At 45.5% G+C, this 20,217-nt stretch overlaps 4 protein-coding genes across 6 annotated transcripts; 1 reads left to right on the top strand and 3 right to left on the bottom strand.

Moving 5' to 3' along the window:
- Positions 1-777: 777 nt before the first annotated feature.
- On the bottom strand, positions 778-4,425 carry LOC112889987. 2 transcript variants are annotated; one of them, XM_025956805.1, is made up of 7 exons: positions 4,107-4,425; positions 3,846-4,022; positions 3,274-3,345; positions 3,005-3,192; positions 1,837-2,252; positions 1,583-1,767; positions 778-1,421 (listed from the first exon to the last, which is right to left on the bottom strand). In XM_025956805.1, exons 1-7 carry the CDS (start codon positions 4,252-4,254, stop codon positions 1,054-1,056), a joined length of 1,554 nt encoding a protein of 517 aa, XP_025812590.1. In that variant the 5' UTR covers positions 4,255-4,425; the 3' UTR covers positions 778-1,053. The 2 variants fall into 2 exon arrangements, with proteins under 2 accessions (XP_025812590.1, XP_025812589.1); XM_025956804.1 differs by having other exon boundaries at positions 3,846-4,425.
- Positions 4,426-4,593: 168 nt separating this feature from the next.
- Positions 4,594-6,741, bottom strand: LOC112889991. 2 transcript variants are annotated; one of them, XM_025956808.1, is made up of 4 exons: positions 6,499-6,741; positions 6,321-6,415; positions 5,772-6,026; positions 4,594-4,931 (listed from the first exon to the last, which is right to left on the bottom strand). In XM_025956808.1, the coding sequence occupies exons 1-4, from the start codon at positions 6,617-6,619 to the stop codon at positions 4,776-4,778; spliced, it is 627 nt and encodes a 208-aa protein (XP_025812593.1). In that variant the 5' UTR covers positions 6,620-6,741; the 3' UTR covers positions 4,594-4,775. The 2 variants fall into 2 exon arrangements, with proteins under 2 accessions (XP_025812593.1, XP_025812594.1); XM_025956809.1 differs by lacking the exon at positions 4,594-4,931 and adding an exon at positions 5,277-5,327.
- Positions 6,742-6,958: 217 nt separating this feature from the next.
- Positions 6,959-10,075, bottom strand: LOC112889988 (DDB1- and CUL4-associated factor 8). Its single transcript, XM_025956806.1, has 5 exons — positions 9,894-10,075; positions 9,424-9,675; positions 9,165-9,308; positions 8,380-9,090; positions 6,959-7,553 (listed from the first exon to the last, which is right to left on the bottom strand). The coding sequence occupies exons 1-5, from the start codon at positions 9,987-9,989 to the stop codon at positions 7,287-7,289; spliced, it is 1,470 nt and encodes a 489-aa protein (XP_025812591.1). The 5' UTR covers positions 9,990-10,075; the 3' UTR covers positions 6,959-7,286.
- Positions 10,076-10,256: 181 nt separating this feature from the next.
- Positions 10,257-16,188, top strand: LOC112889989 (serine/arginine-rich splicing factor SR45a-like). Its single transcript, XM_025956807.1, has 7 exons — positions 10,257-10,397; positions 10,529-10,548; positions 13,593-13,733; positions 14,503-14,605; positions 14,680-14,829; positions 15,345-15,390; positions 15,585-16,188. The coding sequence occupies exons 1-7, from the start codon at positions 10,395-10,397 to the stop codon at positions 15,953-15,955; spliced, it is 834 nt and encodes a 277-aa protein (XP_025812592.1). The 5' UTR covers positions 10,257-10,394; the 3' UTR covers positions 15,956-16,188.
- Positions 16,189-20,217: the final 4,029 nt, after the last annotated feature.

The raw sequence follows: 20,217 nt of genomic DNA, 5'->3' as shown, positions 1-20,217 counted from the left end.
AGTCGCTACCTTATTCTACATTTAACAAATGTGTTAAGGGCATTGGTATGCGCCGACTTAGAGATTTGCTTGCATCAGGGGGAGCATCTCTTTGATTTAACTATTCTTACACATCACATTGTACTCTTTTTCTATATGAGTTTTGCTACATAAGTTTTCTCATATTAGGTTTTTAATGAGGCAATATCAACGCAAGTAAATGTCTATCTCTTGTTTTCCCTCCGGGATTTTCGATAGAGATACCAAGGATGTATACTGTTCATTTTCTCCAAATTTTCCCACTGGGTTTTTTTTCTGGAGTATATATATATATATATATATATATATATATATATATATATATATATATATATATTGCAAGCCTTTATTTCACAGGATCTCTAAAGATTATACATGATGGACAACTGCTCAAGGGGGAGTGTTACAGTATATGATCAGTTGATCATTAGGAGTAGTATAGAAGAAAATCACAGACGTTGATTACGACGGTTGCCTAATCAATGGTCATGATCTTCTTTTAACAGACATCTCCTCCACCCCTCCACTCCTTCATACATGTATAAATAACAGTGATCAATGAATAAAGAGTGATTCTTGCCTCACAATTACTACTGTAATTTTAGTTCTAAATAATTATCTATGCTCTAAGTGTTGTTTTGATATCCCTCTACCTTTGCGTAGAGCGCCAGTCTTCCAGATATGATGGACATGATTCTTTTATTTGCGAGCAATAATTCTATCACACCTGTGTTAAATCACAGTACGAAATACAAATAGTGATGAGTGATCGTATGATTTCATCAGCAACAACCCAAATCCAATCTGTTACATTCCACGGTTCTCTTACAAGTGTGATCGTATGATTTTGCACAGAACTGAAAGCAACAAAACTCCGAGCATTAACCTACAGAACTCCCTATGTTCAGCCGCAACAGAATCTACAGAAAATTGCAGGATCTCATCTGAATATGATTAAACAAGAGAAAGAAAAAAAATCAGTATTCCACTTTGTACAACCACAAAAGAATCAAAGACCACACATATTTTTCCAGCCTAGCCTGCCGGTGAAGTCCTTTTTACAGCAGGGAGTTCTACAGAGCTGAGGTCTGCAGGATATGGAGTCCACAGCCCTAATCCTCCTCTACTCTCCTTCAATCCCTTCTTCACAATCTCATCAATTGTTTTGGCCCATTCGACTTTCGATGAGTGCTCTCTTGTGTGTCTGTGCAAGATGAACAGCGAATTGTACTCACAGTTGGGGAACATGAAGAACTTAAGAGCATCCCCAAGCCTATGCACCACGTAACCAAAGCTGATCTGATCACGTGGTGTGAAAAGATTGACCTCGTTGAACCAGAGGCAGCTGAACAGATCAGTCATTGTCGTGTGCTCCCGGATCAGCACCGCACCCTCTGGCACATCTGCAAGTCATAAATGGTCTTATCAGCACTGAAGTGGTAGAACAATGAACCAGTTATTTCAGAAACTACTCAAATTTAGCTTAAGCAGCGAGAATAGTTTCAATACTATCATCCAAGACAAATGTGAAGAACTCTGTAGGTATATGTGATTTTTCACTCACCACTAGGTATCTTTTTCTTTGGGCTCCACGGCTCCATCCCCTCATAATAGTACATCTTCATCTGAAGATCAACCAAAGGACGTGCATATCGCTTCCTTCGTTTTATTGCATCACCCTCTTCATAGATGCTCCTATGATGCTTATGGACAGCTACTGCGAATGTGTATTTTCCACGCCAGAGATATCTGCAAATTTTTTCTATTTCAGATCATCGACCAAGCAATATGATGTGGCTGAGGTTATAGAAAGCTTACCTCTCGAGAATAAGCAGCGGATCAACTATGAGCTCCATTTTCCCATCAATCCAAATGCTATACCAAGCTTGAGGAAATAGTCTGTGTGTTAAAATCTTTGGAATTTTTCCATTCCTTCTAGGTTCATCAAATGGGAGGCGGTGAACAATTATAAGTCGCCATATACCAACCCATTTTCCTCCAGCACTGTCAATCTTGACAGTTGTGTTCTTTTCAATAAAATCAAGAGATACTTCATCTACCACCATCAGGAAGCAGAACAACTTCTGAGACCGACGACTAATATTCGATGGCTGATGGGGAATGTCATAACCATCAAAAATACCAGAGGCAACCACAAATTTGCATTTCTGTATGTATTTGACATCAATACTAACCATATCTGCCCCACTATTTTTCATAAATCCACAGTGCACCTGAGCATACACCACAAACCAAACACATGTAGCAGAGGATTCAGAAGATGAGGGGAAAAAAGAAAAGGTTGTGATAAGCTATCGTTAAGAGGAAATGTGCACTATTCTTTTGAAAGAATGGTGAAAATGAAGGTCATATTTTATAATATATGCCCAAGCAGGCAAGCAGTTGAAAATTACACTACCTGGTTACCAACATTCCGACTTCATTTAGGTTCTATTAGTGAATGATTTTCATCATCTGTGGATCTAGGAAAATATTAAGTTGATGATATTGAAGTAGCAAGCAATTCTGTGAGTGAAATAGGGTAAGTAAGGTTCAGGTAATTTTGATCTTGAGGATATTTCCAAGACAGTTCACACATCGTGTGTAGTGTAGTTTTCGAGACACCATGAATGCAAAACAACAAATGCATGGTGAAAGCATCAAAACACAAGAATGCACATGTAGTTTTCTCCATGGTGCAAAGAAACTTTCTCAGTGAAGGTATAGTCCTAACAAAGGGGCGATTACTTTATTTGTCTTATGCGTCCTTTGATACCAGACCTATTCATCATTCAACAAAATATGCAAATGCTTAGTGCCGGATGCCCTCATATACGGAGTAGAAGGAGAGTGCAGCTGATATTTCTACTATTACGCATTTAGCCACTCGCTGCCACTTATATGAAACAGTATAGCTTAGAAATTAAGAACCAAGCTTACAAGGAAGCATATACGGTTTACACTTGTACAAAAGACAAGTGGCTACCTTCATGGTAGAATTAAGTTTAAAGCTTTCCTCCCTCTGTTTCCAGCTTTGACGTCCTCCAAACAGCGGTGAAGGATCTTTATCCTGTTTGTCAACAGTAATATATGATAACTTCTTTACGATTGTGTTAGGAGTCCTCTTTGGAATGGCAACAGCATTTGGATCATCTGCAACAGGTATTTGGCAGCCTGCAGATTGAAGTAAAAACTGAGGCATTGAAGCAGTCACAATTTAGTGCCAACAGAACTTTTGGATTGCACAAGTCTCACGGTGGAGTGGTTTCGATGAGAGCCCCATTGAATCCAACACATTGAGAACTTTACTGTCCTTTTTACAAAGAGCTGCAGTGCAAGACATAGGAATAAATGTCACAATAATGATAGGCACTCAATGGAAGAAAGACCATAATGCAGTGTGAAGAAAAAAAAGAGAGAAGAAGATGTAGCATTAAAACTGCATCATATTAGAGATTCAAGTAGTAGAAGAACATATAATCATAGTGTACATGAACAGGTAACAGTTTTGAACATTAGCTGCAACTTGGGAAGCAAGAAGCCTCAGGTCATTACTGTTAACGTGAATTTAAAAGGAACTAATTGTCAGATGCAGCATCACGAAAAAAACATTAAAACAAAAAGGTTGTCCTGGTACTATTCGAGTTAGTTCCGAACCAACGGAAGGAAACAGCAATGCTATACCGATGTATCATCAAGCTCAAGACGTAAGTGCATTGCACACACGAGGCGGAGCAGCTACGGTACACTGCTACCGAACAGCTATGGGCACTGCTCGACGCCCTAGGAGAAGCGAGGGAAGCCGCGGGGGCCTTGCTTGGGCTGACCTGAGAGGAATGCGACGGAGGAGTTGCAGGACCAGAGGTGGAAGGCGAGGGCGAGGAGCACGAGCATGGCCCAGGCGATGGCCGACACGAGCACCAGCCGCACGACGCCCCTGCGCCACACCAACCGCATCGTCGCCGCCTCCGCCTTCAGCGCCGCCTCCGCGCTGCCGCCGCCGCCTGTGACCGAACCCTCAGATCCGAACAGGGAGACGCTCGCTGCGCCAGATTGGCTGGGTCGGGTCGGGTCGGTTGAGTGCCTACCTCTGCTTCGCCTCGGCATTGCTCCGCAGCAGCGGATTGGGGCTAGGAGAGGAGACGAGACGCCCAAGCGAGGAAGCGCACTGGAACGGAGTGTCGTGCTGCAGTTTGCGTGAATGTGCGACGAGGAAGAGAGCAGGTTTCCTTTCATGTTTCATCTAGCTTGGAATCATTAGTTTTTCAAAATTTCGATCCAACTCATCAAAACCGACGAAATTCATCACATATTCAACCGAAAATCACTGTAAGCTTTTTTTCTTACTTGATTCTCTTGGTGAGTTTTAGCCAGTTTGAACTTTGAACACTTCAAGAATTTACCCTTCAGTGCACACATATGCTAGACTACTGTTCCAATTCAACACAAACACTTGGAAGGCACCATTCAGTTCCCAGAACCTGAAAACAACTGCCTCCAATAGTCCAATTACACCACAGACCACTGCCAAATAATTCAGGCACCATAGAACGCAAGGCCAAACGCATAAACTTCCATATCTATTCCATCATCTACTACCTGTATAAATTTTGCAGCACAAGGTGTGCACTAGCAAGTACAAACAATTATATACATCTGTATAATATTACAAGTTCAGGAAGGTTCATCTGCTTATTACATACAGCTACGCGGGCAAATTAGAACAGCATCATGCACTGGAACATAAAGGTGAGGGTTTAGAGTGGGAAGATAGTATCGCCATCCTCGTTATTGTCAAAGTAATTGAATGGAGCATCCCCTTGGTAGCGGAAGTCCGGGCCAACGTAGCACTTCATCTCATGAAACAGGTTCAGGTTGTCGACCAACTTATGGAATACATTGCAACCACAGCACTGCACCAATAGACCAAAAATTCAGCAAATATGGAGAAATATGAAAGCAGACAACTAGATAGATGATGAAGGACCAGGGAAGGAAAACGAGAACATCCAAATGTGAAAAGGAACAAATTGCATAAATCACACATTGTTGGAAGCTAATATGTGAGAAATCTAGATTCGGAGTTCATCAAGATAATAAAAACTCAAGGGCAGAGCTAACCACAAAACTAACTGAGGGCAGTAGCAAATCAGAATCTGGGGAGGTATTGAGCTTGTACAACAAAAGAAGCAACATAGTAAATACAGAGATTGCATAGCTAATAGACATCTTGGTTTATATTGGAATGGACTAAAATTATTTGAGCAATCGGCTCAACTCTTTCTCTCTGATGTATCAACTCTCTCTTTTTGCAAACATGCAAAAGCTTTGCGTGTCAATTTTCATAAGGACCAAATATGGGTCAGAACAGTACAAGTGGCATAAGCCTAGCGCGGTGGCCTCACTTGGATGGATTTACGCAAATGGGTCAGCACACTACATATCTAGTACAGTATCAAGTGATCCTCATCTGTCATATTTAGGATAACCAAGGTCTTCAAACTCCAACTGTACTGATGCCTGATTTTGAGGGAGATCGTATAGCCCATGGCGATACTAATTACTGACAGAATTAGTCATTCAATATGCACAAGCCTACCTAAACTGTATGCTATGAACTAATACCACAGGTTAGAATTGTACACAGAACCAACCATCACAAGTGCATCTCATTACACTTGGCCAAGGCAGAACAAGGATCAGCTCAACTTGGATTCTTATTAACACATCGGTACACTAATCAGAGTCCATACCTGAACAAACACAGTTCCATCGGTGTAGGCATGCGGATTGATGGCTCTGGTTGTACGCTGCCCGCACACGTTGCAGGTGAAGGCCACCCGCATCCGGCGCCGCGGCGATTTTGTGAAGAGCGACCAAGGGAGCGTCGACACCTCCGGCCTGTCCGCCCCACCGGCTCTGCTCGCAGTTGGCGGCCCCTCCATGCCCGATCCCGTCGTCCAGCCGCTCCCCGTGGCAGCGCTCAACACCAGCCCCATGGCCGCGTCCTGCAGATGCAACATAGGAACCAGGTTAGCCGACATCAGCCTCAATCAGCTTGATCCGAACATCTGCGGACGGCGTGGAACCGAATCGAAGCAAGAAATTGCACGAGATCGCGCGAATCTGCTGGCACAAAGCAAAGCCTAAACGCATCGAATTTGATCCGGATGCTACAAACGGACGAAACAAAAAATGCACCACGAAACGTCCAGAAACAGCATGAAACCGAACGAATCAGGCTAGGGCGATATCGGATTGCGCCAAGGATCGGGGGTTACGGGGTTAACCGCCGTCCGTACCTTGGAGAGCGGCGAGATGGAGAGCCCGTACGGCGCAAGGCCGGTGGGCTCGCGCCCGGGGCCGTCGGCGACCTCCTTGTCGTCGTCGCTGTGACCTGTAAGCGGTGCACGGATGAGGATTACGCCACCAGAGAGGTCGAACATGGAGGGGAAGGGGAGGGGAGAGAGGAGCACTTACGCTTGGAGGCGGCGACCGGGAGGAAGGCGGAACGACGCCGGCGGTGGAGCGGCGCAGAGGAGAAGGGGAGCGGGAGGGACCGGGAGGTGGTGGCGATCCCGGCGGCCGCGACGGACTCCATGGACGGCGACGGCGACGGCGGCGAGAGGGCGAGAGGTCAGAGGTGGGGTGCAGCAGGCGTGAGATTTTTTGTCCTTCTTCGGCTGGAGAATTTCATTTTGGTTTCTGGAAGGAGCGGGTGAGGATCGATGGCCCCCACTTGCACACTTGGTCGGTTTCAGGATTTTCCTCCAAAATTTATTGGTAGCGTCTGTTTAGCACGGAAGATGAAACAAAGTTTTTCCTGCATCAGAGGGATTGCATCCTTTTCTATAATGTTCTGTTCCTCCAGATTATTATAAAATTTGCACGTTGTGCTGATTTCAATGCGTGCATTATGAGGATCCATGGAGCATATATCAAGACCAAACACTTGTTCATCAACTCTCATATCATGAAGCCCAAAGCCGCTCTCATACTAGTCTCCCACTGGGTAATCGCTTTCACGAGACATTTACATCACGATGCTAGGCTATCTCAATTCTGAAGAAAATATATACAGGTGAAACACTGATGAGTGAAAAGGAAGCACCAAACAATAACCTAGCAGGCATCACGCCGAGACTCTTGAGAATCCTTACTATACCGGTGGAAGCCTGGCTCCTCCCGAGATCACCTTACACGAAACTAAAAGCAGCTGCTCTTGAACTAATAGCTGAACAAAATCTTCCTCGCCTGTTATATCGTTGTCAACCATCGCTTACATCTTCGGCACTGTTTTCACAATCAGCACCACCTTCTCCTGCGGCACTGTTGTCACCATCGTTGTCTTCTTTGGCACTGTTATCACCATCATCGTCTTCCTCTGATGATGTATCTTCATCTTCCTCAGATGAATGTTCATCACCATTTCCATATACATAAATATCATCCAAGTCCATTGCATACTCCAAATCGTCGTTGTAGAAAAAGCCATCAGAATCACTGCTGCTGGAGAGCCACATATCTTCCTCAACCTTCAAATGTAAACTCCACATAAATCAAGATTCTAAATCATTCACAAACCAGTAGCAACACACAAACCGGAAGTATAAAACTTTTGCAACTCTATTCAAACTTGAAAGTAGGGCAGCAGCAAACAATATCTCCCACAGTGTCAAATAATGGACCAAAAAAAAACATTGTTTGGAGGATCATGCGACTGCTACAATGTCAAAATAAAAATAAGTTAACTTTGCATGGGCAAAGAGAAATTAGATTGCACATCCTTTTTATTTTTCACTGAAACAATTCTCCTATTAAAAAGCTTAAACTACAACTTGATCAGTATCTTTTAGTTTTATGGATAATATGAACAATGGGGCAAAAATTACTGAAAATTTTATGGACATAATCAACAGTACTTGGACTTCTATAATTTTGGATTCTGGCAGTTCTATAGTGACTTCAACAACAAGAGACATCATTCTTACAACCAATCTACCTTCTAATGTGAAACTGGTCCTGTGTGGTCCTTTTCCTTTAACAGTGAAAGTACACAGATTACACTTGATACATCAGATGCAAATGAACTCGCCTATTTCATTTTTCCCAGGAGAAAACGGAAAGAAAAGAAGGGCACTCCTGGTTCATTTTGAATAGATCCCAAGCAAACTAATTCATCATGCGAATGCTGTTATTTGAATATTTAGCCATGCCTGCCCAATACAATATGACATTTATGACAGTTTTTTTTTCTTGAACAAAGAACATAGGCATTTATGATGAGTTGTGCATAAAAAGAACATAACAGATAACAAGGCAGGAGAAGTATAAGAGATTCAAGCACAACAATTTACATACCTTGTCAACAGGAGCGATGGAGGGGTTTTCACCTTCACCAGGTTCCCAAATCTTAATATCTTTATCAATGCCACTGCTTGCAACAACAATCCCTGAAGGGTGCTGTTCGACACAGTTTACAATGTGTTTATCTCCAGTCATCACTCTGATCAGCTCCCCATCCTTCTTTCTCCAAATAAATATACGGCCACAGTCTGACCCGGAGGTAACATAATCACAGTTGGGCCCAAGGAAGTTAACCCCCTTAATGGTGTGTTGGTTCTGGTGTCCATTGAATGTCTTAGGTATAGGCAACTCATCCCTACAACAAGATAAGGGGTTGGTCCCATCCATCAGGAGTCGCTCATCTACCTCAATGTTGTTGAAGTGTAAACCATGCTCTCTTGAGAAAAGGTAGATATTGTCATGACTATAGGATGCTAATAGCTCACTGGTCTGTGAGTAAGCCAAACCAGTTATTCCATCTTTGTTTTCACTAATCAAATGTGGAGGGCAGAAGTGCTCTGTCGGGTGACCGAAAATAGAATTGCCATCCAGACGAATCTTGCGGGTATCATATATCCTTACATACTCATCTGATCCAGCCACTGCAAAACAATAGGGCTTCATTGGGTCTATGGCAATAGCAAAGAGTTCGGTGGCATCAGCAGTGAAATGGTCTGCAGCCCTACATTTAAAGAGTTCCACAGCATTTTTCCCCCTGAGGTCAAACTGGAGAGAAAACAAAGTTAGCAACAGAAGGATCCAGCAGGGATAAAAAGAAGCCAAGGAACTCAACAACATACAAGCCACACGGAGCTATCTTCACAGCAGCAGTAGAATGTGTAAGGACTTCCTGGTTCAACAGCGAACCTATGTACCGCGAACTCCAACTCAACAAGTTTGTCTGTAGTTGCGTGACCCCCTTCCTGTATCTGCGAATGCCTCACCTGTTTTGGTTCATAAATGACGAACAGAGCACAGATGCTTGAGTGACCAAAGGGAGCATGATTAACATCGGATCATCGAATTTGTCATTGCCAGGATAACATCATGTATGCATACCTCGCCATCACCAGCACACGTGACAATGCTCCGGTCATCCGAGAAGGGCATGAACTGCGCGTGGAGCACGTTGTTACTGTGCCCAGTGTGGAACGATACGGTTGGCACAGCCTCCACCCAATTCCACAGCACGACGGTCCGATCGTCCGCCCCGGAGAGGAGCAATCTCCCGTCCCCGTTGAAGCTTATCGTGTTGACGCAGCCCCTGTGCTTCCGTAGTCTCTTGTGTATGCTGAGAGATTGCACGAAGTCCTGCGCACAGTCAAACTGGTCACAACCTGCTCTCATCCTCTCTGAAACTCAGAAAACGCATAGCTGCAGCAACAAGAGAGAAGCCCATCCAATGCAATAATTCCCCCACTCCTATACCCTAATATCTTTTGAATTCACGGATCGAAGGTTGGTACAGACAGAATTGTGGGCTAATCAGAGTTGTACGTGATAAGAGAGGAGGGAGAGGGGAAGAAAACCTTGGAGGCCATGAAGGCGTTGGCGAAGTTCCTGGGAGGGAGGCCGCCGACCTCGCGCTCCCACAGCCCGGCCATCCTCTTCCTCTCCGGCGGCATCGCCGCCGCCGCCGCCGCCACCGTTCACGAGGGTTTCCTCCCTCGGCGCGCCTCCAGCGTCCCGTCTCCTCGTCCATCTGCCGACTTGCTGGGAAGGGGAAGGAGGAGCAGGCCACTGGTGGGATGACAGATCCTGGCCGTCCATCGCATTGCGAACGGGTCGAACTGCCGCTCCCATTTCCTCGCTCGAGTCGGTGTTAACTGGGCCGGGCCTCGTTGACCTTGAAGCCCACCAGCTCTTGCGGTCTTTACCCGACAAATACCTCGCGGAGCCATTTCGAGCGGAGAGCGCCCCACGCCGGAAAGGGAGAGTAGGGGAGAAGCGAACGCGTCAGCCAAACCCTAGCCCAGCGCGCGACCTCCGGGAGCTCCACCGCGTCCGTCGCCGCCGCCCCGCTTCGCAACATGGTGATTCCCTCCTTATCCTCGCCTTGGTTATCTCATTCGTGTTTGCGATTTTTTTTTCCTCCTCCGTTGATTCCTTTGATCTCCGCACTGACGCTTCGCTTTTGGGTGTTGCTCCCTCTCTGTCTTGGCAGGCCGATTCCCCGCGCAGGAGGTAACTACGCCGGCTTCGCTTCTCATATATGCCTCCTTTGTAATCCTCGCTCCTTCGTCACCCCTGATCTGGCTCTAGTGTTATGGTTTTTTCCGATTACAATCTTAGTTTCGTCGCAACCCTTTGGCTTCATTGGGTTTACCACGGGCGACCTCAGGATCTGTAAAGTATGTAGAAGTACACGCGTGAGGGACAGCGTTATTGTGATTTATGTTATTTTGTTTGCCGCGTTTTTTTTATTTTAATAGTGGATGGTGAGGTTGATTGCATCTCGGTCCTTATGTTTTTGAGAGCTATGTTGGTTCAGATTGCATCTCGCTCCTTATGTTTTTGAGAGCTATGTTGGTTCAGATTGGTGTGCACATTTTATGAAGGAATTACTTCTAAGATCTCTAGTGTGAGTTTCTGGTTTATTAAATATAGATATAGATGCACCAGCTTGCCTGTATGAGGTTGTCTCCTCCTGAACATTTAACCAGAAATGATGGTGTTTGTCTATCTTGTGTATGTGTTTGATCCAGTGTTTTTAAGGCGTCGCCTAGGTGACAAGGCGGTGGTGGCTCGCCTCACCTAAGGTGTCGCCTTAGTCCGCCTTATCCCACCTTAGCCCGCCTAGACGTCGCCTAGGCGATAAGGTGGTGGTGGCTCGCCTCGTGTCGCCTTAACGCTTTAAAAACCATGGTTTGATCTGGTGTAACTTGCTTACTATTCAGAGTCTGCATGTTTATGATTTGCATCTTGGAATAAAGGTTATCTTCTGGATTTGAATCAGTTATGTGTGTGTTTAGTGTAGCCTCCTAAACCTTTAACCAGAAAAGATGGTGTTTGTTTGAATCTGGCCCAACTTGCTTTCTATCCAAAGTGTGCATGGTCTAATAACTTTGACCAAATTATTAATACACTTCATAGCTGAAGCTTTTAGGTTCACGTTCTATATTTTTTTGTCTACCTAGATATGCTGCATTGTATGATATTTTTTTTGTCTACCTAGATATGCTGCATTGTATGTATGAGCTCAGATTAATTTTGGCAACCTATTCAATGAACACACTTAAAGTGCTAAGCTTCCCTCTGTATTCCTTTTCTTATATTGTTGTTCTACCTGTTCCTCAAAAGTGCCCTTGACCAAGTGCTGTTCCTAGCAGGCTTGCACACAACATTAGTAGTTAGTAGCTGTAGCTCCCTAGAGAAGTTTTTGGTTTGTGCCATTGCACACAACATTTAGATGATTCGTGCTGGTGCAGTGGTGCTTCCATGTCTGTGCTATCTTCGAGGAAGAAGTTGACTAGGATTCATTTGTCCATCTCATTCCGATGTTTCATTGTGGTAATGAGGACTTAGTTTTTGAAACTCAGCCCATTACTCAATTGAGGACAAGCCTCATCAAAGATACTGCCATCTAAGTTATATGAATTGTAGCCAGTTAGTTGCTCATTGTCTAGAGGAATTGTAGCAACACCAAATGGTGGGTTAACAGTTATTGTGAACCGCTACCGAAACATACTTCTGCTGTGTTTTTGTGGTTAAATTGATCAATATCGTGTTGTGTCACTGCCATGATTAGAGAGTTATTGCCTGAGTTAAATTGAGTTAGCACATACAAATAATTTTCCTGGGCTCTGTAGATGATAAGGCAAGCAATTTTTGTCTTCTCTTACTTTATGAGCTTTTGATTTTTTTATTTTTTGTAAATATGTCATTAGGATAGCACTGTGTCAGTCTTACCGTAATCTGATTTGTGTTCTTAAATATATTTTAAGTTGACTACCAGGTTTTATTTATGACTATAATGTAGATGTGGCATCTAGCATATTTCAGTGTCTCTCTGCAAGAGTTTCCTATCCGTAAACATGGGATCTCCTTTGAGGGTCTGTGTGGAACGAAGGAATGGAAAACAGAGGAATGGAAAAACATAGGAATATGGTTTGTATGTTTTGACAAAACAGAGGAAAGGGAAACACAGAGAAAACTTAGGAACTGCTGTTTGGAACACGGGAATTAGAACACATGAAATTGGATTTAGGTGGGTCCCACAAGTGGAAGAAGAAAAGACAGACCTGCGCTGCCACTAGGTGCACCTCTAACCTACTTAGCTACTGACATGTGGACCCAAGAAGGTAGGGCCCGTCGTCAGTATAACCCAAAAGCTCGGAGTCTTCTGGTCCACTCGTTCTCATCCCCTTCCTCCGTTCGTTCTCATCTGTTGCTCTCTCTCCTTCTCAACTATTCTCTCTCGTTCTCAGCAATCCCAGTGGAGAAGCCAAGCAACTTGCCTTGAGCGGAGCAAGGGCAGCAAGAGCATCAGTGCACCACAGCGCTGAGGAGGTGCAGCGAGAGCAAGCGAGCGCAGGGTGGTGGTCCACACGCACGAGAGAAGCTTGGAAAATCAACAATGGCGGAACATGTTCTTCTTCAGCGGCTCAAAGTTGATGAATTTTCTTCTATTCTTTGTGCGCATGTTGCCTCGGGCATACACGAAGGAGAAGAAAACAAGGGATTCGAGTGGATGTTTTATTTCCTGTGAAATGGCTAGCCTGCCACAGGATTCCACAGGAAAGGAACGAATGATTCCTCCATTCCAAACGCTCGCAACTACTTCCTTTCCTCCGTTTTAGAATACTATGCTTTTCCTTTTGAAATTCCTTCAATCCAAACAGGGCCTGAACTGGGCACATTGGGCGTGTTTGGATGACAGCCCACACTTGCCAGGCCAAAATTTGGTCGTTGACCATGGGCAGGGGCTGCGTTTGGATCGAGGCCATGTTTTGGCTTGCCCAGGGTCACGTGCCCAGGTTCAGTTCGTTTTTTGGCCAATGAGCGGCTGATTCCGGGGTGGCCGATTTGGTCACCAAAATTTGGCCGGCTGCTAGTTTGGCAGGGCAGCTTGCGGGTAGCATCCAAACGCACCCATTGATACTGTGGTTTTTCATGCTAACTAGAATTTCAACTGCAGATTCTCTTGCCATTTTTTATCAGAACTCCTTATCACAACTACAAGGACTTTTTTTTTTTGATACATGCTAGTGGCAATTTCTTACTATCAGGTACTCGAGGTCCCCTTCCCCTTACAGCAGGGGGCACCCAAAAGCAAGGTCAAGGTCACGGTCCCCAGTTCGGTCTCAGTCTAGGTCACCTGTGCCTGATCCTAGATCTCAGGCAAGGTCAAGATCTAGAAGCCATGAGAGGTGCTCAGTGTTCTTCTTTTTGTTTGCTAATGTTTCATGTGCTTTAAATGTTTTCTATAAATATGCTTTATTTTTTTTTGCTTCCATCAATTTTGTACGATTTTTCCTTTGTTACTAAAGTATATGAGAACTCACATGTATAGTTTGTGCACTGACTGGTAATTCTATTGCTAGGAGCTCAGTGAGGTTCATGTTGTAGAAGCATGTGTCAATGTGGCGTAAGAATAAAAAAATAAATAAATTCTAAGTATTCTATCCTATTACTAGAGCTATTCGGTAGAGATTGTTTAAGTATAGAGTATTTAAGGTTTAATTGTACGAAACAGAATTGCCTGTGATTGTTGAAAGTCATATACAATATATGTGACATGCCTACTACATAATAAATATAAAGAAATGCATCACTTTTGTGAGTATGATTTTGTAACAACCACTGTGTCTCGGTGTAATCATTACTTTGAAATGGTTTTCTATTATACAAGCAATATCATATGGTTATAGTTGTTGAATTGGACAAGGAAATGTTTCGTTGATATTAGTGTACATAACTTATTTTGCGGACCAAGTTATGATTTAGTAGTTTGGATGGCATGTAAATTTTAGTGGTTTAGACTAATGAACTAGTAAAAGAGATACAGTGGGAAAAAGAGGGGATACCTGTGTTTTTATTCAATGAGTTACCTAAAGTTTTCATGCCATTTAGTTTTACGTTGGCTAATAATTCTTTTATTCGCAATCTCCACATTCTTAATTATTGCCTGTTTTGCAGGGAGGAGGAGGCTGTTAACCGTGGAAATACTTTATATGTGACTGGACTCTCTTCTAGGGTGACTGAAAGGGAAATTAAAGATTATTTCTCGAAGGAAGGAAGGGTTAGTTTACTTCATACAAAGTTCAGCCAAATTTCTCTCAGAAGTATCACAACATAACATCTCTTGTGGACTAGGTGGTTGGTTGCCATGTTGTTCTTGAACCCCATACACGTGTTTCGCGTGGATTTGCCTTTGTCACCATGGACACTGTTGAAGAAGCTGACCGTTGCATCAAGTATCTTAACAATTCTGAGATGGAAGGCCGAAACATTACAGTTGAAAAGGTAATTGTGTTTACTGTCGCTAGGGTTGTTGATACTAATAGTCCGACCACATATGTGCTGTGTGTTGACCTGGAAGTTTTTTTGGTTATTATTCAGAAGATACTGTGCAAGATATGTGCAGCAATCAAGATTCTGAGTTCATCAATTTCAGCTTTAGCAAATTACAGCTCGATCAGTGGACAGCCCAAAGAGTTACTATGCACCACAAGATTCACACCAACTAAATGTAGCAATTATTCAACTAAACCTGAGCTTTCACCTTCAACTAATCAACGGGCAATGCCAACTCATTAGTCAAGCATGTGCGGTGCCATGTGCATAGCAACGTTGGATGTCTGCTAGTTGGAGTTTGGGCTCTTCGTTACTTATTTCCTCCCTTGGTCCGTTATTGCAGGTCGTATATCCATTGATTGTAAGAGAAACTTGTAATTAATTACGTACATGATCCAAGAATGATACTTTTATCCTTATTATTGCTTGTAATTTGACTAGAATTGCTCTTTCTGTTGTTTCAGTCACGCCGTGGTCGCCCAAGGACACCAACTCCCGGAAGCTATCTTGGTACAGAAGCAGCATTTTCAATTATGTAGATACCAGTGCACTTCACAACATCCTTTTAAATCCTTTCAGTATATTTATTTGTCTGTTTCCCTTTCACTTTTTTGATGCCATGTCTTATCACTTAGTGGGCACTCAGTTGAAATGTTTTCTTCTGCTTTTATGTATTACCTACTTCTTATGCTACACCTTGACAGGTCACCGGTACGAGCGTAGAGACCGTGGGAGATACCGCCGCGGCTATGGCGGTGGTCGTGATGAGTATTACGGCAACGGCGGCGGCGGCGGCGGCTATGGCTACCGCAGGTCTCCACCTCCTGTGTATTCCTACAGGGAGAGTCGGGACTACCCGTCGTACAGGGATACTCGAGACTACCCTCCCTACAGGGACTACTCCCCCCACAGGGACCCCCGAGACTACTATGAGAGCAGGGGCGGTCGGGGGTACTCCCCGCCACCTTATGGCGGGGGCAGGTCAAGAAGGGATCGATCGATCTCGCCGTATCGGATGCCGGAGAGAGGCTATGGTGGTGGTGGCCGCCGTGGTGGCGGTGGCTATGACAGGTAAAAGGCTTTTGCCCCTCCCCATCCCGGGGGAGCACCGTATGTCAAGATGTATGGCCATGGCCTGGTGTTCTGCTTGCTGCCTGGTGGTGGTGGCCCTCCCGTGACTGCTGGTAGATTGTTGTAGCTGTACTTGCGTACTGTTTGCCGTGTCTCTGGATTTCAAGAATTTGTATGGACAGCTTGTTTGTAGGTTTGCAATGATAACTTCTAAAGAATGACTGGGGACTTGTTCCATTGGGCATATCTTTTTACTGTTGGGGATCGTGGCGGCACAGCAGCTACGTGGGCTATTATTTTAGGCGGCCATAATTCGAATCCTTGAAAGGCGAGAAGGCCTGGAATATCCACCGGAGGAATGGTGGCTGACTGGTGGTGTGGTGCGGTGAAACTGGAAAGGAATGGTGGCATGAGAAGACAAAAGGGCTCTGATGCGGCGGTGCCTGTGTGGTGTGGTATGATTGTGTCTGGTGGTGGTACTGCGAGTCTGGAGCTGATGAGGGGCTCTCGTGTCCTGATGAGCAAGCAGCAGCATGTAAAAGGCTGCAGCACGGAAGGGGAGGTGATCTTTGAGATCTTGTGATTGCATTCTCATCAGTCATCACCTGGCATAGCCTGTCTGCTGTGTGGGTTTGTGCCGTTGGACGGACAGTCATCACCTGGCAGCCGGCAGCAAAGGCTAGTAGTGTCCGTCCCCGCGGGGATTCTGGGCGATGGATGGTGGTGGCTGAGTTGAGCGAGGCCGTGTTGTTGGTTTGCTCCGTAGGTATCTCATCATTAAGCGACGCCGCTTTTCGGGTGATTGGATTTGATGCGAGGAAAGGTACCGTACCCTTGTTACTATCGCAGCAGCTGCTGCTGTCAAATTCTCTGCTTGCTTTTCGCGTAAAGGGTGTGCAGAGGGCAGCGCATATTTGAGATGGAGGAGAAAGCAAAAGAGAAAAGGCCGAAGATTCTTGCGTGAGGCTTTCCTTCTACCCGGCGTATCAAATGGCGCATCGCTGGTGTCATGGTTGGCTTGCTTCCTGCTGCACATGCCGCAGCAGAGCAGAGTCCCTCCCATTACATACAGATTCTGTGGCCATTCCGCTGGGTGGCTACCCCTCGATCTGACTGAGGTCGACCAGATCGTCACAGGGGGACGGGATCCCTTGCTGCGCTGTGCTGTGCTGCTGTCGGAGTATTGGTTACTATGGTGCGTGGAGCTTCAGTCGTCGCTGCGTGCACGAGCCATTTGACGAGTGAGCTCTGTCTGTAGTATAGTAGTATGGTATGGTCACTGCTGCATGCTCTGTGTGATGGGCTGGTTGCTGAGTGCTCAATAATGCACGTTGGTCACGAGAAGGGAATGCAGAAGAGGACGACGACATGCTCATTGCTCAAGCCTCAAGGTGGTGGAGGGATCGGAGAGGCCTGATGCGGTGGTGGAAAGGCTGGTGGGCGCGTGTCACCTGCCGCCGGGTCGGAGCAGCCGATCTCCCCTCCTCCATTATTGAGCGCTGCTGCTTGCTCTGAGGCGGCCGGGCGGGCCGGCGGATCGAGCAGGGAGCTGGCTGTCACGGGGCGTCGCTAGCTTAGCTGCGACCGGCCGAGAGCACTAGTCATCACTCTCAGTGTCAGGCAGTCAGAGCACGAGCTTATTAGCTCGCTGCTGGCCTCGATCGATCTGTGCTGTTGTGCGCGCCTGCTGCCGCGGTTCATTCGTACCGGACGGACAACATCTCATTCTCATGTCATCTCAGCCGGGGGATCGCCGGACGACCGACTGATAGATGCATACGGTTGTGTTCAGCTCGCTGGCCTGGGAGAGTGAGTACGTGATTGGCAAGCCTTTCAGGTGTGGTGGTTGATGATAGCGCCTGACCGAACACACACGTGCCCGCGCCTCCGGATCTTGCTTATTAGCATCAATGATTTGCGTTCGTGCAATTCCTGTTATCGTGCATGCATGATCACGGGATTAATCAGCAGCCACCTAGCTCTCTCTCTCTCCCCCCCCTCCTAATTTCCCATGGCCATGCATGCATCGTCGGGTCGTCCTCCATTTTCTGTTCGTGGCTTTCCTGGGTTGTATGTAGCTGTGGCTAGCGTCACGGGACGCGCAGCAGCAGCAGCAGGTAAATACAAAACATAATGTGGTCTATCTATCCCTCTGTTCTGTTGAGTGGGGTCCCGAAATGGACGGCGCGCAGCTGCATGCGGCATGCAAGCTCTTGTCTCCTCTGGCCGGCCGGCCCCTTTGATTATATTGGCTTTGCTTTGGTCCCTGGACCTGGACCTGGACCTGGACTGGACACCAAGTTAAGGCAGGGCGTGCTCCTGATGCTGTACATATAGCTCTCTTGTGCGTGCAGGATTGCAGATGCAGTCGTCGTACGTCAGGGCAAGATGAGCGGCGGATCGGAAGAGCACAAAGACCGACGACGACATTCCTAAGAACCCCAACTCTACGCCGGTACGGTGTCACCTGTATGTACTGCGCGTGCCAGCAATCATCGTCTCGTCTGTACATGACCACAGGTAGATGTTCATTAATAATCATTATTTGCTTGCATCAATTCCTTTCGTTGCTGCTGCCTAGTGCTCACTGTATCGCTCGCGATAACGTTAGATTAGCAGCCTACGTGCTCAGGCCACCCAGTCGTTTCTGGATATCTGATCGATCGAGTAGGACCATGCATTTCTCTACTCCTACCTGTATGTACTATGTGCTCTCTCTCTCTCTCTCTCTCTCTCTCTCTGTGCTCTTTGTGTGTGTGTGTAGTGGACGTGCACTACTACCAGCTAATACCTGAGCAAGCTTCGTCGATCAGTGAATTCGTCGCCTGCTGCTGTCGATGGTCTCTCTGATGAATGTGCCGGCCCGTGGTCGAGACTGTGCGGTGGGCCCCCACGTGCTGGGGAAGAAGGCATCATGGAGCTCTTCTGCTTCGATCTGGGCCTCCAGCAGTATCGTAGCAGCAGGAGGAGGCCGGGGGCAGTTCCCGAGGCACGCCGTGGCGCCATGCGCTTGTCCCTTCCCGGCCCGCCCGCTTCCCCTCTCTAGTCTCTCTCTCTCTCATAGTCTCGAGCAAGATGCATGCATGTCAGCCATTTGCTTGCTGGTGAAGTGGTGATGTTCTTTGTTTATGATCGGAAATGCATGGCGGTACGGTACGTTGTATACCGTACACCCATCTGTCCAGTCGAGCTCCTTGTATCTGATGTATCGGACGCACGTACGTGCATGTACCAATAATAACTTTACGTACATGTATGTATACAAATTATTAGTGGCAATACAAAAAAAAACAGCTAGGAGAAGGCTCTCATAGTTGTGGTTGTGGATGTTTTAACGACTTGTGTTGTGTTTCTATATCACGATTCTGCTACAGTGAACAACAGGTATTAGAAGCTGTGTATCTAGGGATTGAATATTTGAACTGCTATTAAAGAATACTAGCCTATCAACCCGTGCTCCCGCACCGACTAATTAGAATTAATATAAATAATAAGATTTATAGTTAATAATTATAATTATCGATTCCATGCTATATCATTCGTCTGTTAAATATTCTAACGTACAATACTCTAAACATACGTACTCATCATTATCTATTGTAATATGTTTAGCTAGTAATAATATTTTTCACTTTATATCACACCTCCATATGTATTTAATATATATTTAATGGAATCATCTGTTTAAGTTATATATACGAACAATATAAAATTTAGCATTCTTTTTTCTTCCCTACACATGACACGCACCATGGGTAGTATTTTATATAAGCAATAGCATAAACAATATATTAATAATAATAGATATAGTAATTTAGAATTTTATGTTAGTGCTATTTAAAATTTTATTATAATTATATATTTAGAAGTTACTTAACTTTTAATAATAATATAATTAGATATAAATTTAGAGAATTATTTGATATTAATTTTATAGTATCAGGGAGGGGAAAAGGCTGCGGCGGGGATCTCTGGGGGCTGGGGCTGATGCCCGCCCCGGCGCTGCTCCCGACGCGACACCACCAAAAAGTACTCACTCTCTCCTTGCTCTCTGGCTGCTGGCCGGTCACTGCTGTGGTGCGAGGGAAAGCGGGGAAGGAGAGGACTCAGAGGAGCTGAGTGAGAGTAGGCAAATATTGTGGGCGACGGGAGGGGATGGGATAGCATATGAGACAAGCCACAAACCAGCGGTCTTGCTCCTACGGCCAAAACCATGGCGGTTTTCCCTTCCCTGCCGCCCGGCCCGGTTTTGCATTTGCTTGGTCG

Source organism: Panicum hallii, chromosome 4 (assembly GCF_002211085.1).
Source record: "Panicum hallii strain FIL2 chromosome 4, PHallii_v3.1, whole genome shotgun sequence".
Taxonomy (NCBI): Eukaryota; Viridiplantae; Streptophyta; class Magnoliopsida; order Poales; family Poaceae; genus Panicum; species Panicum hallii.
This window is presented reverse-complemented; position numbering and strand designations above follow the sequence as displayed.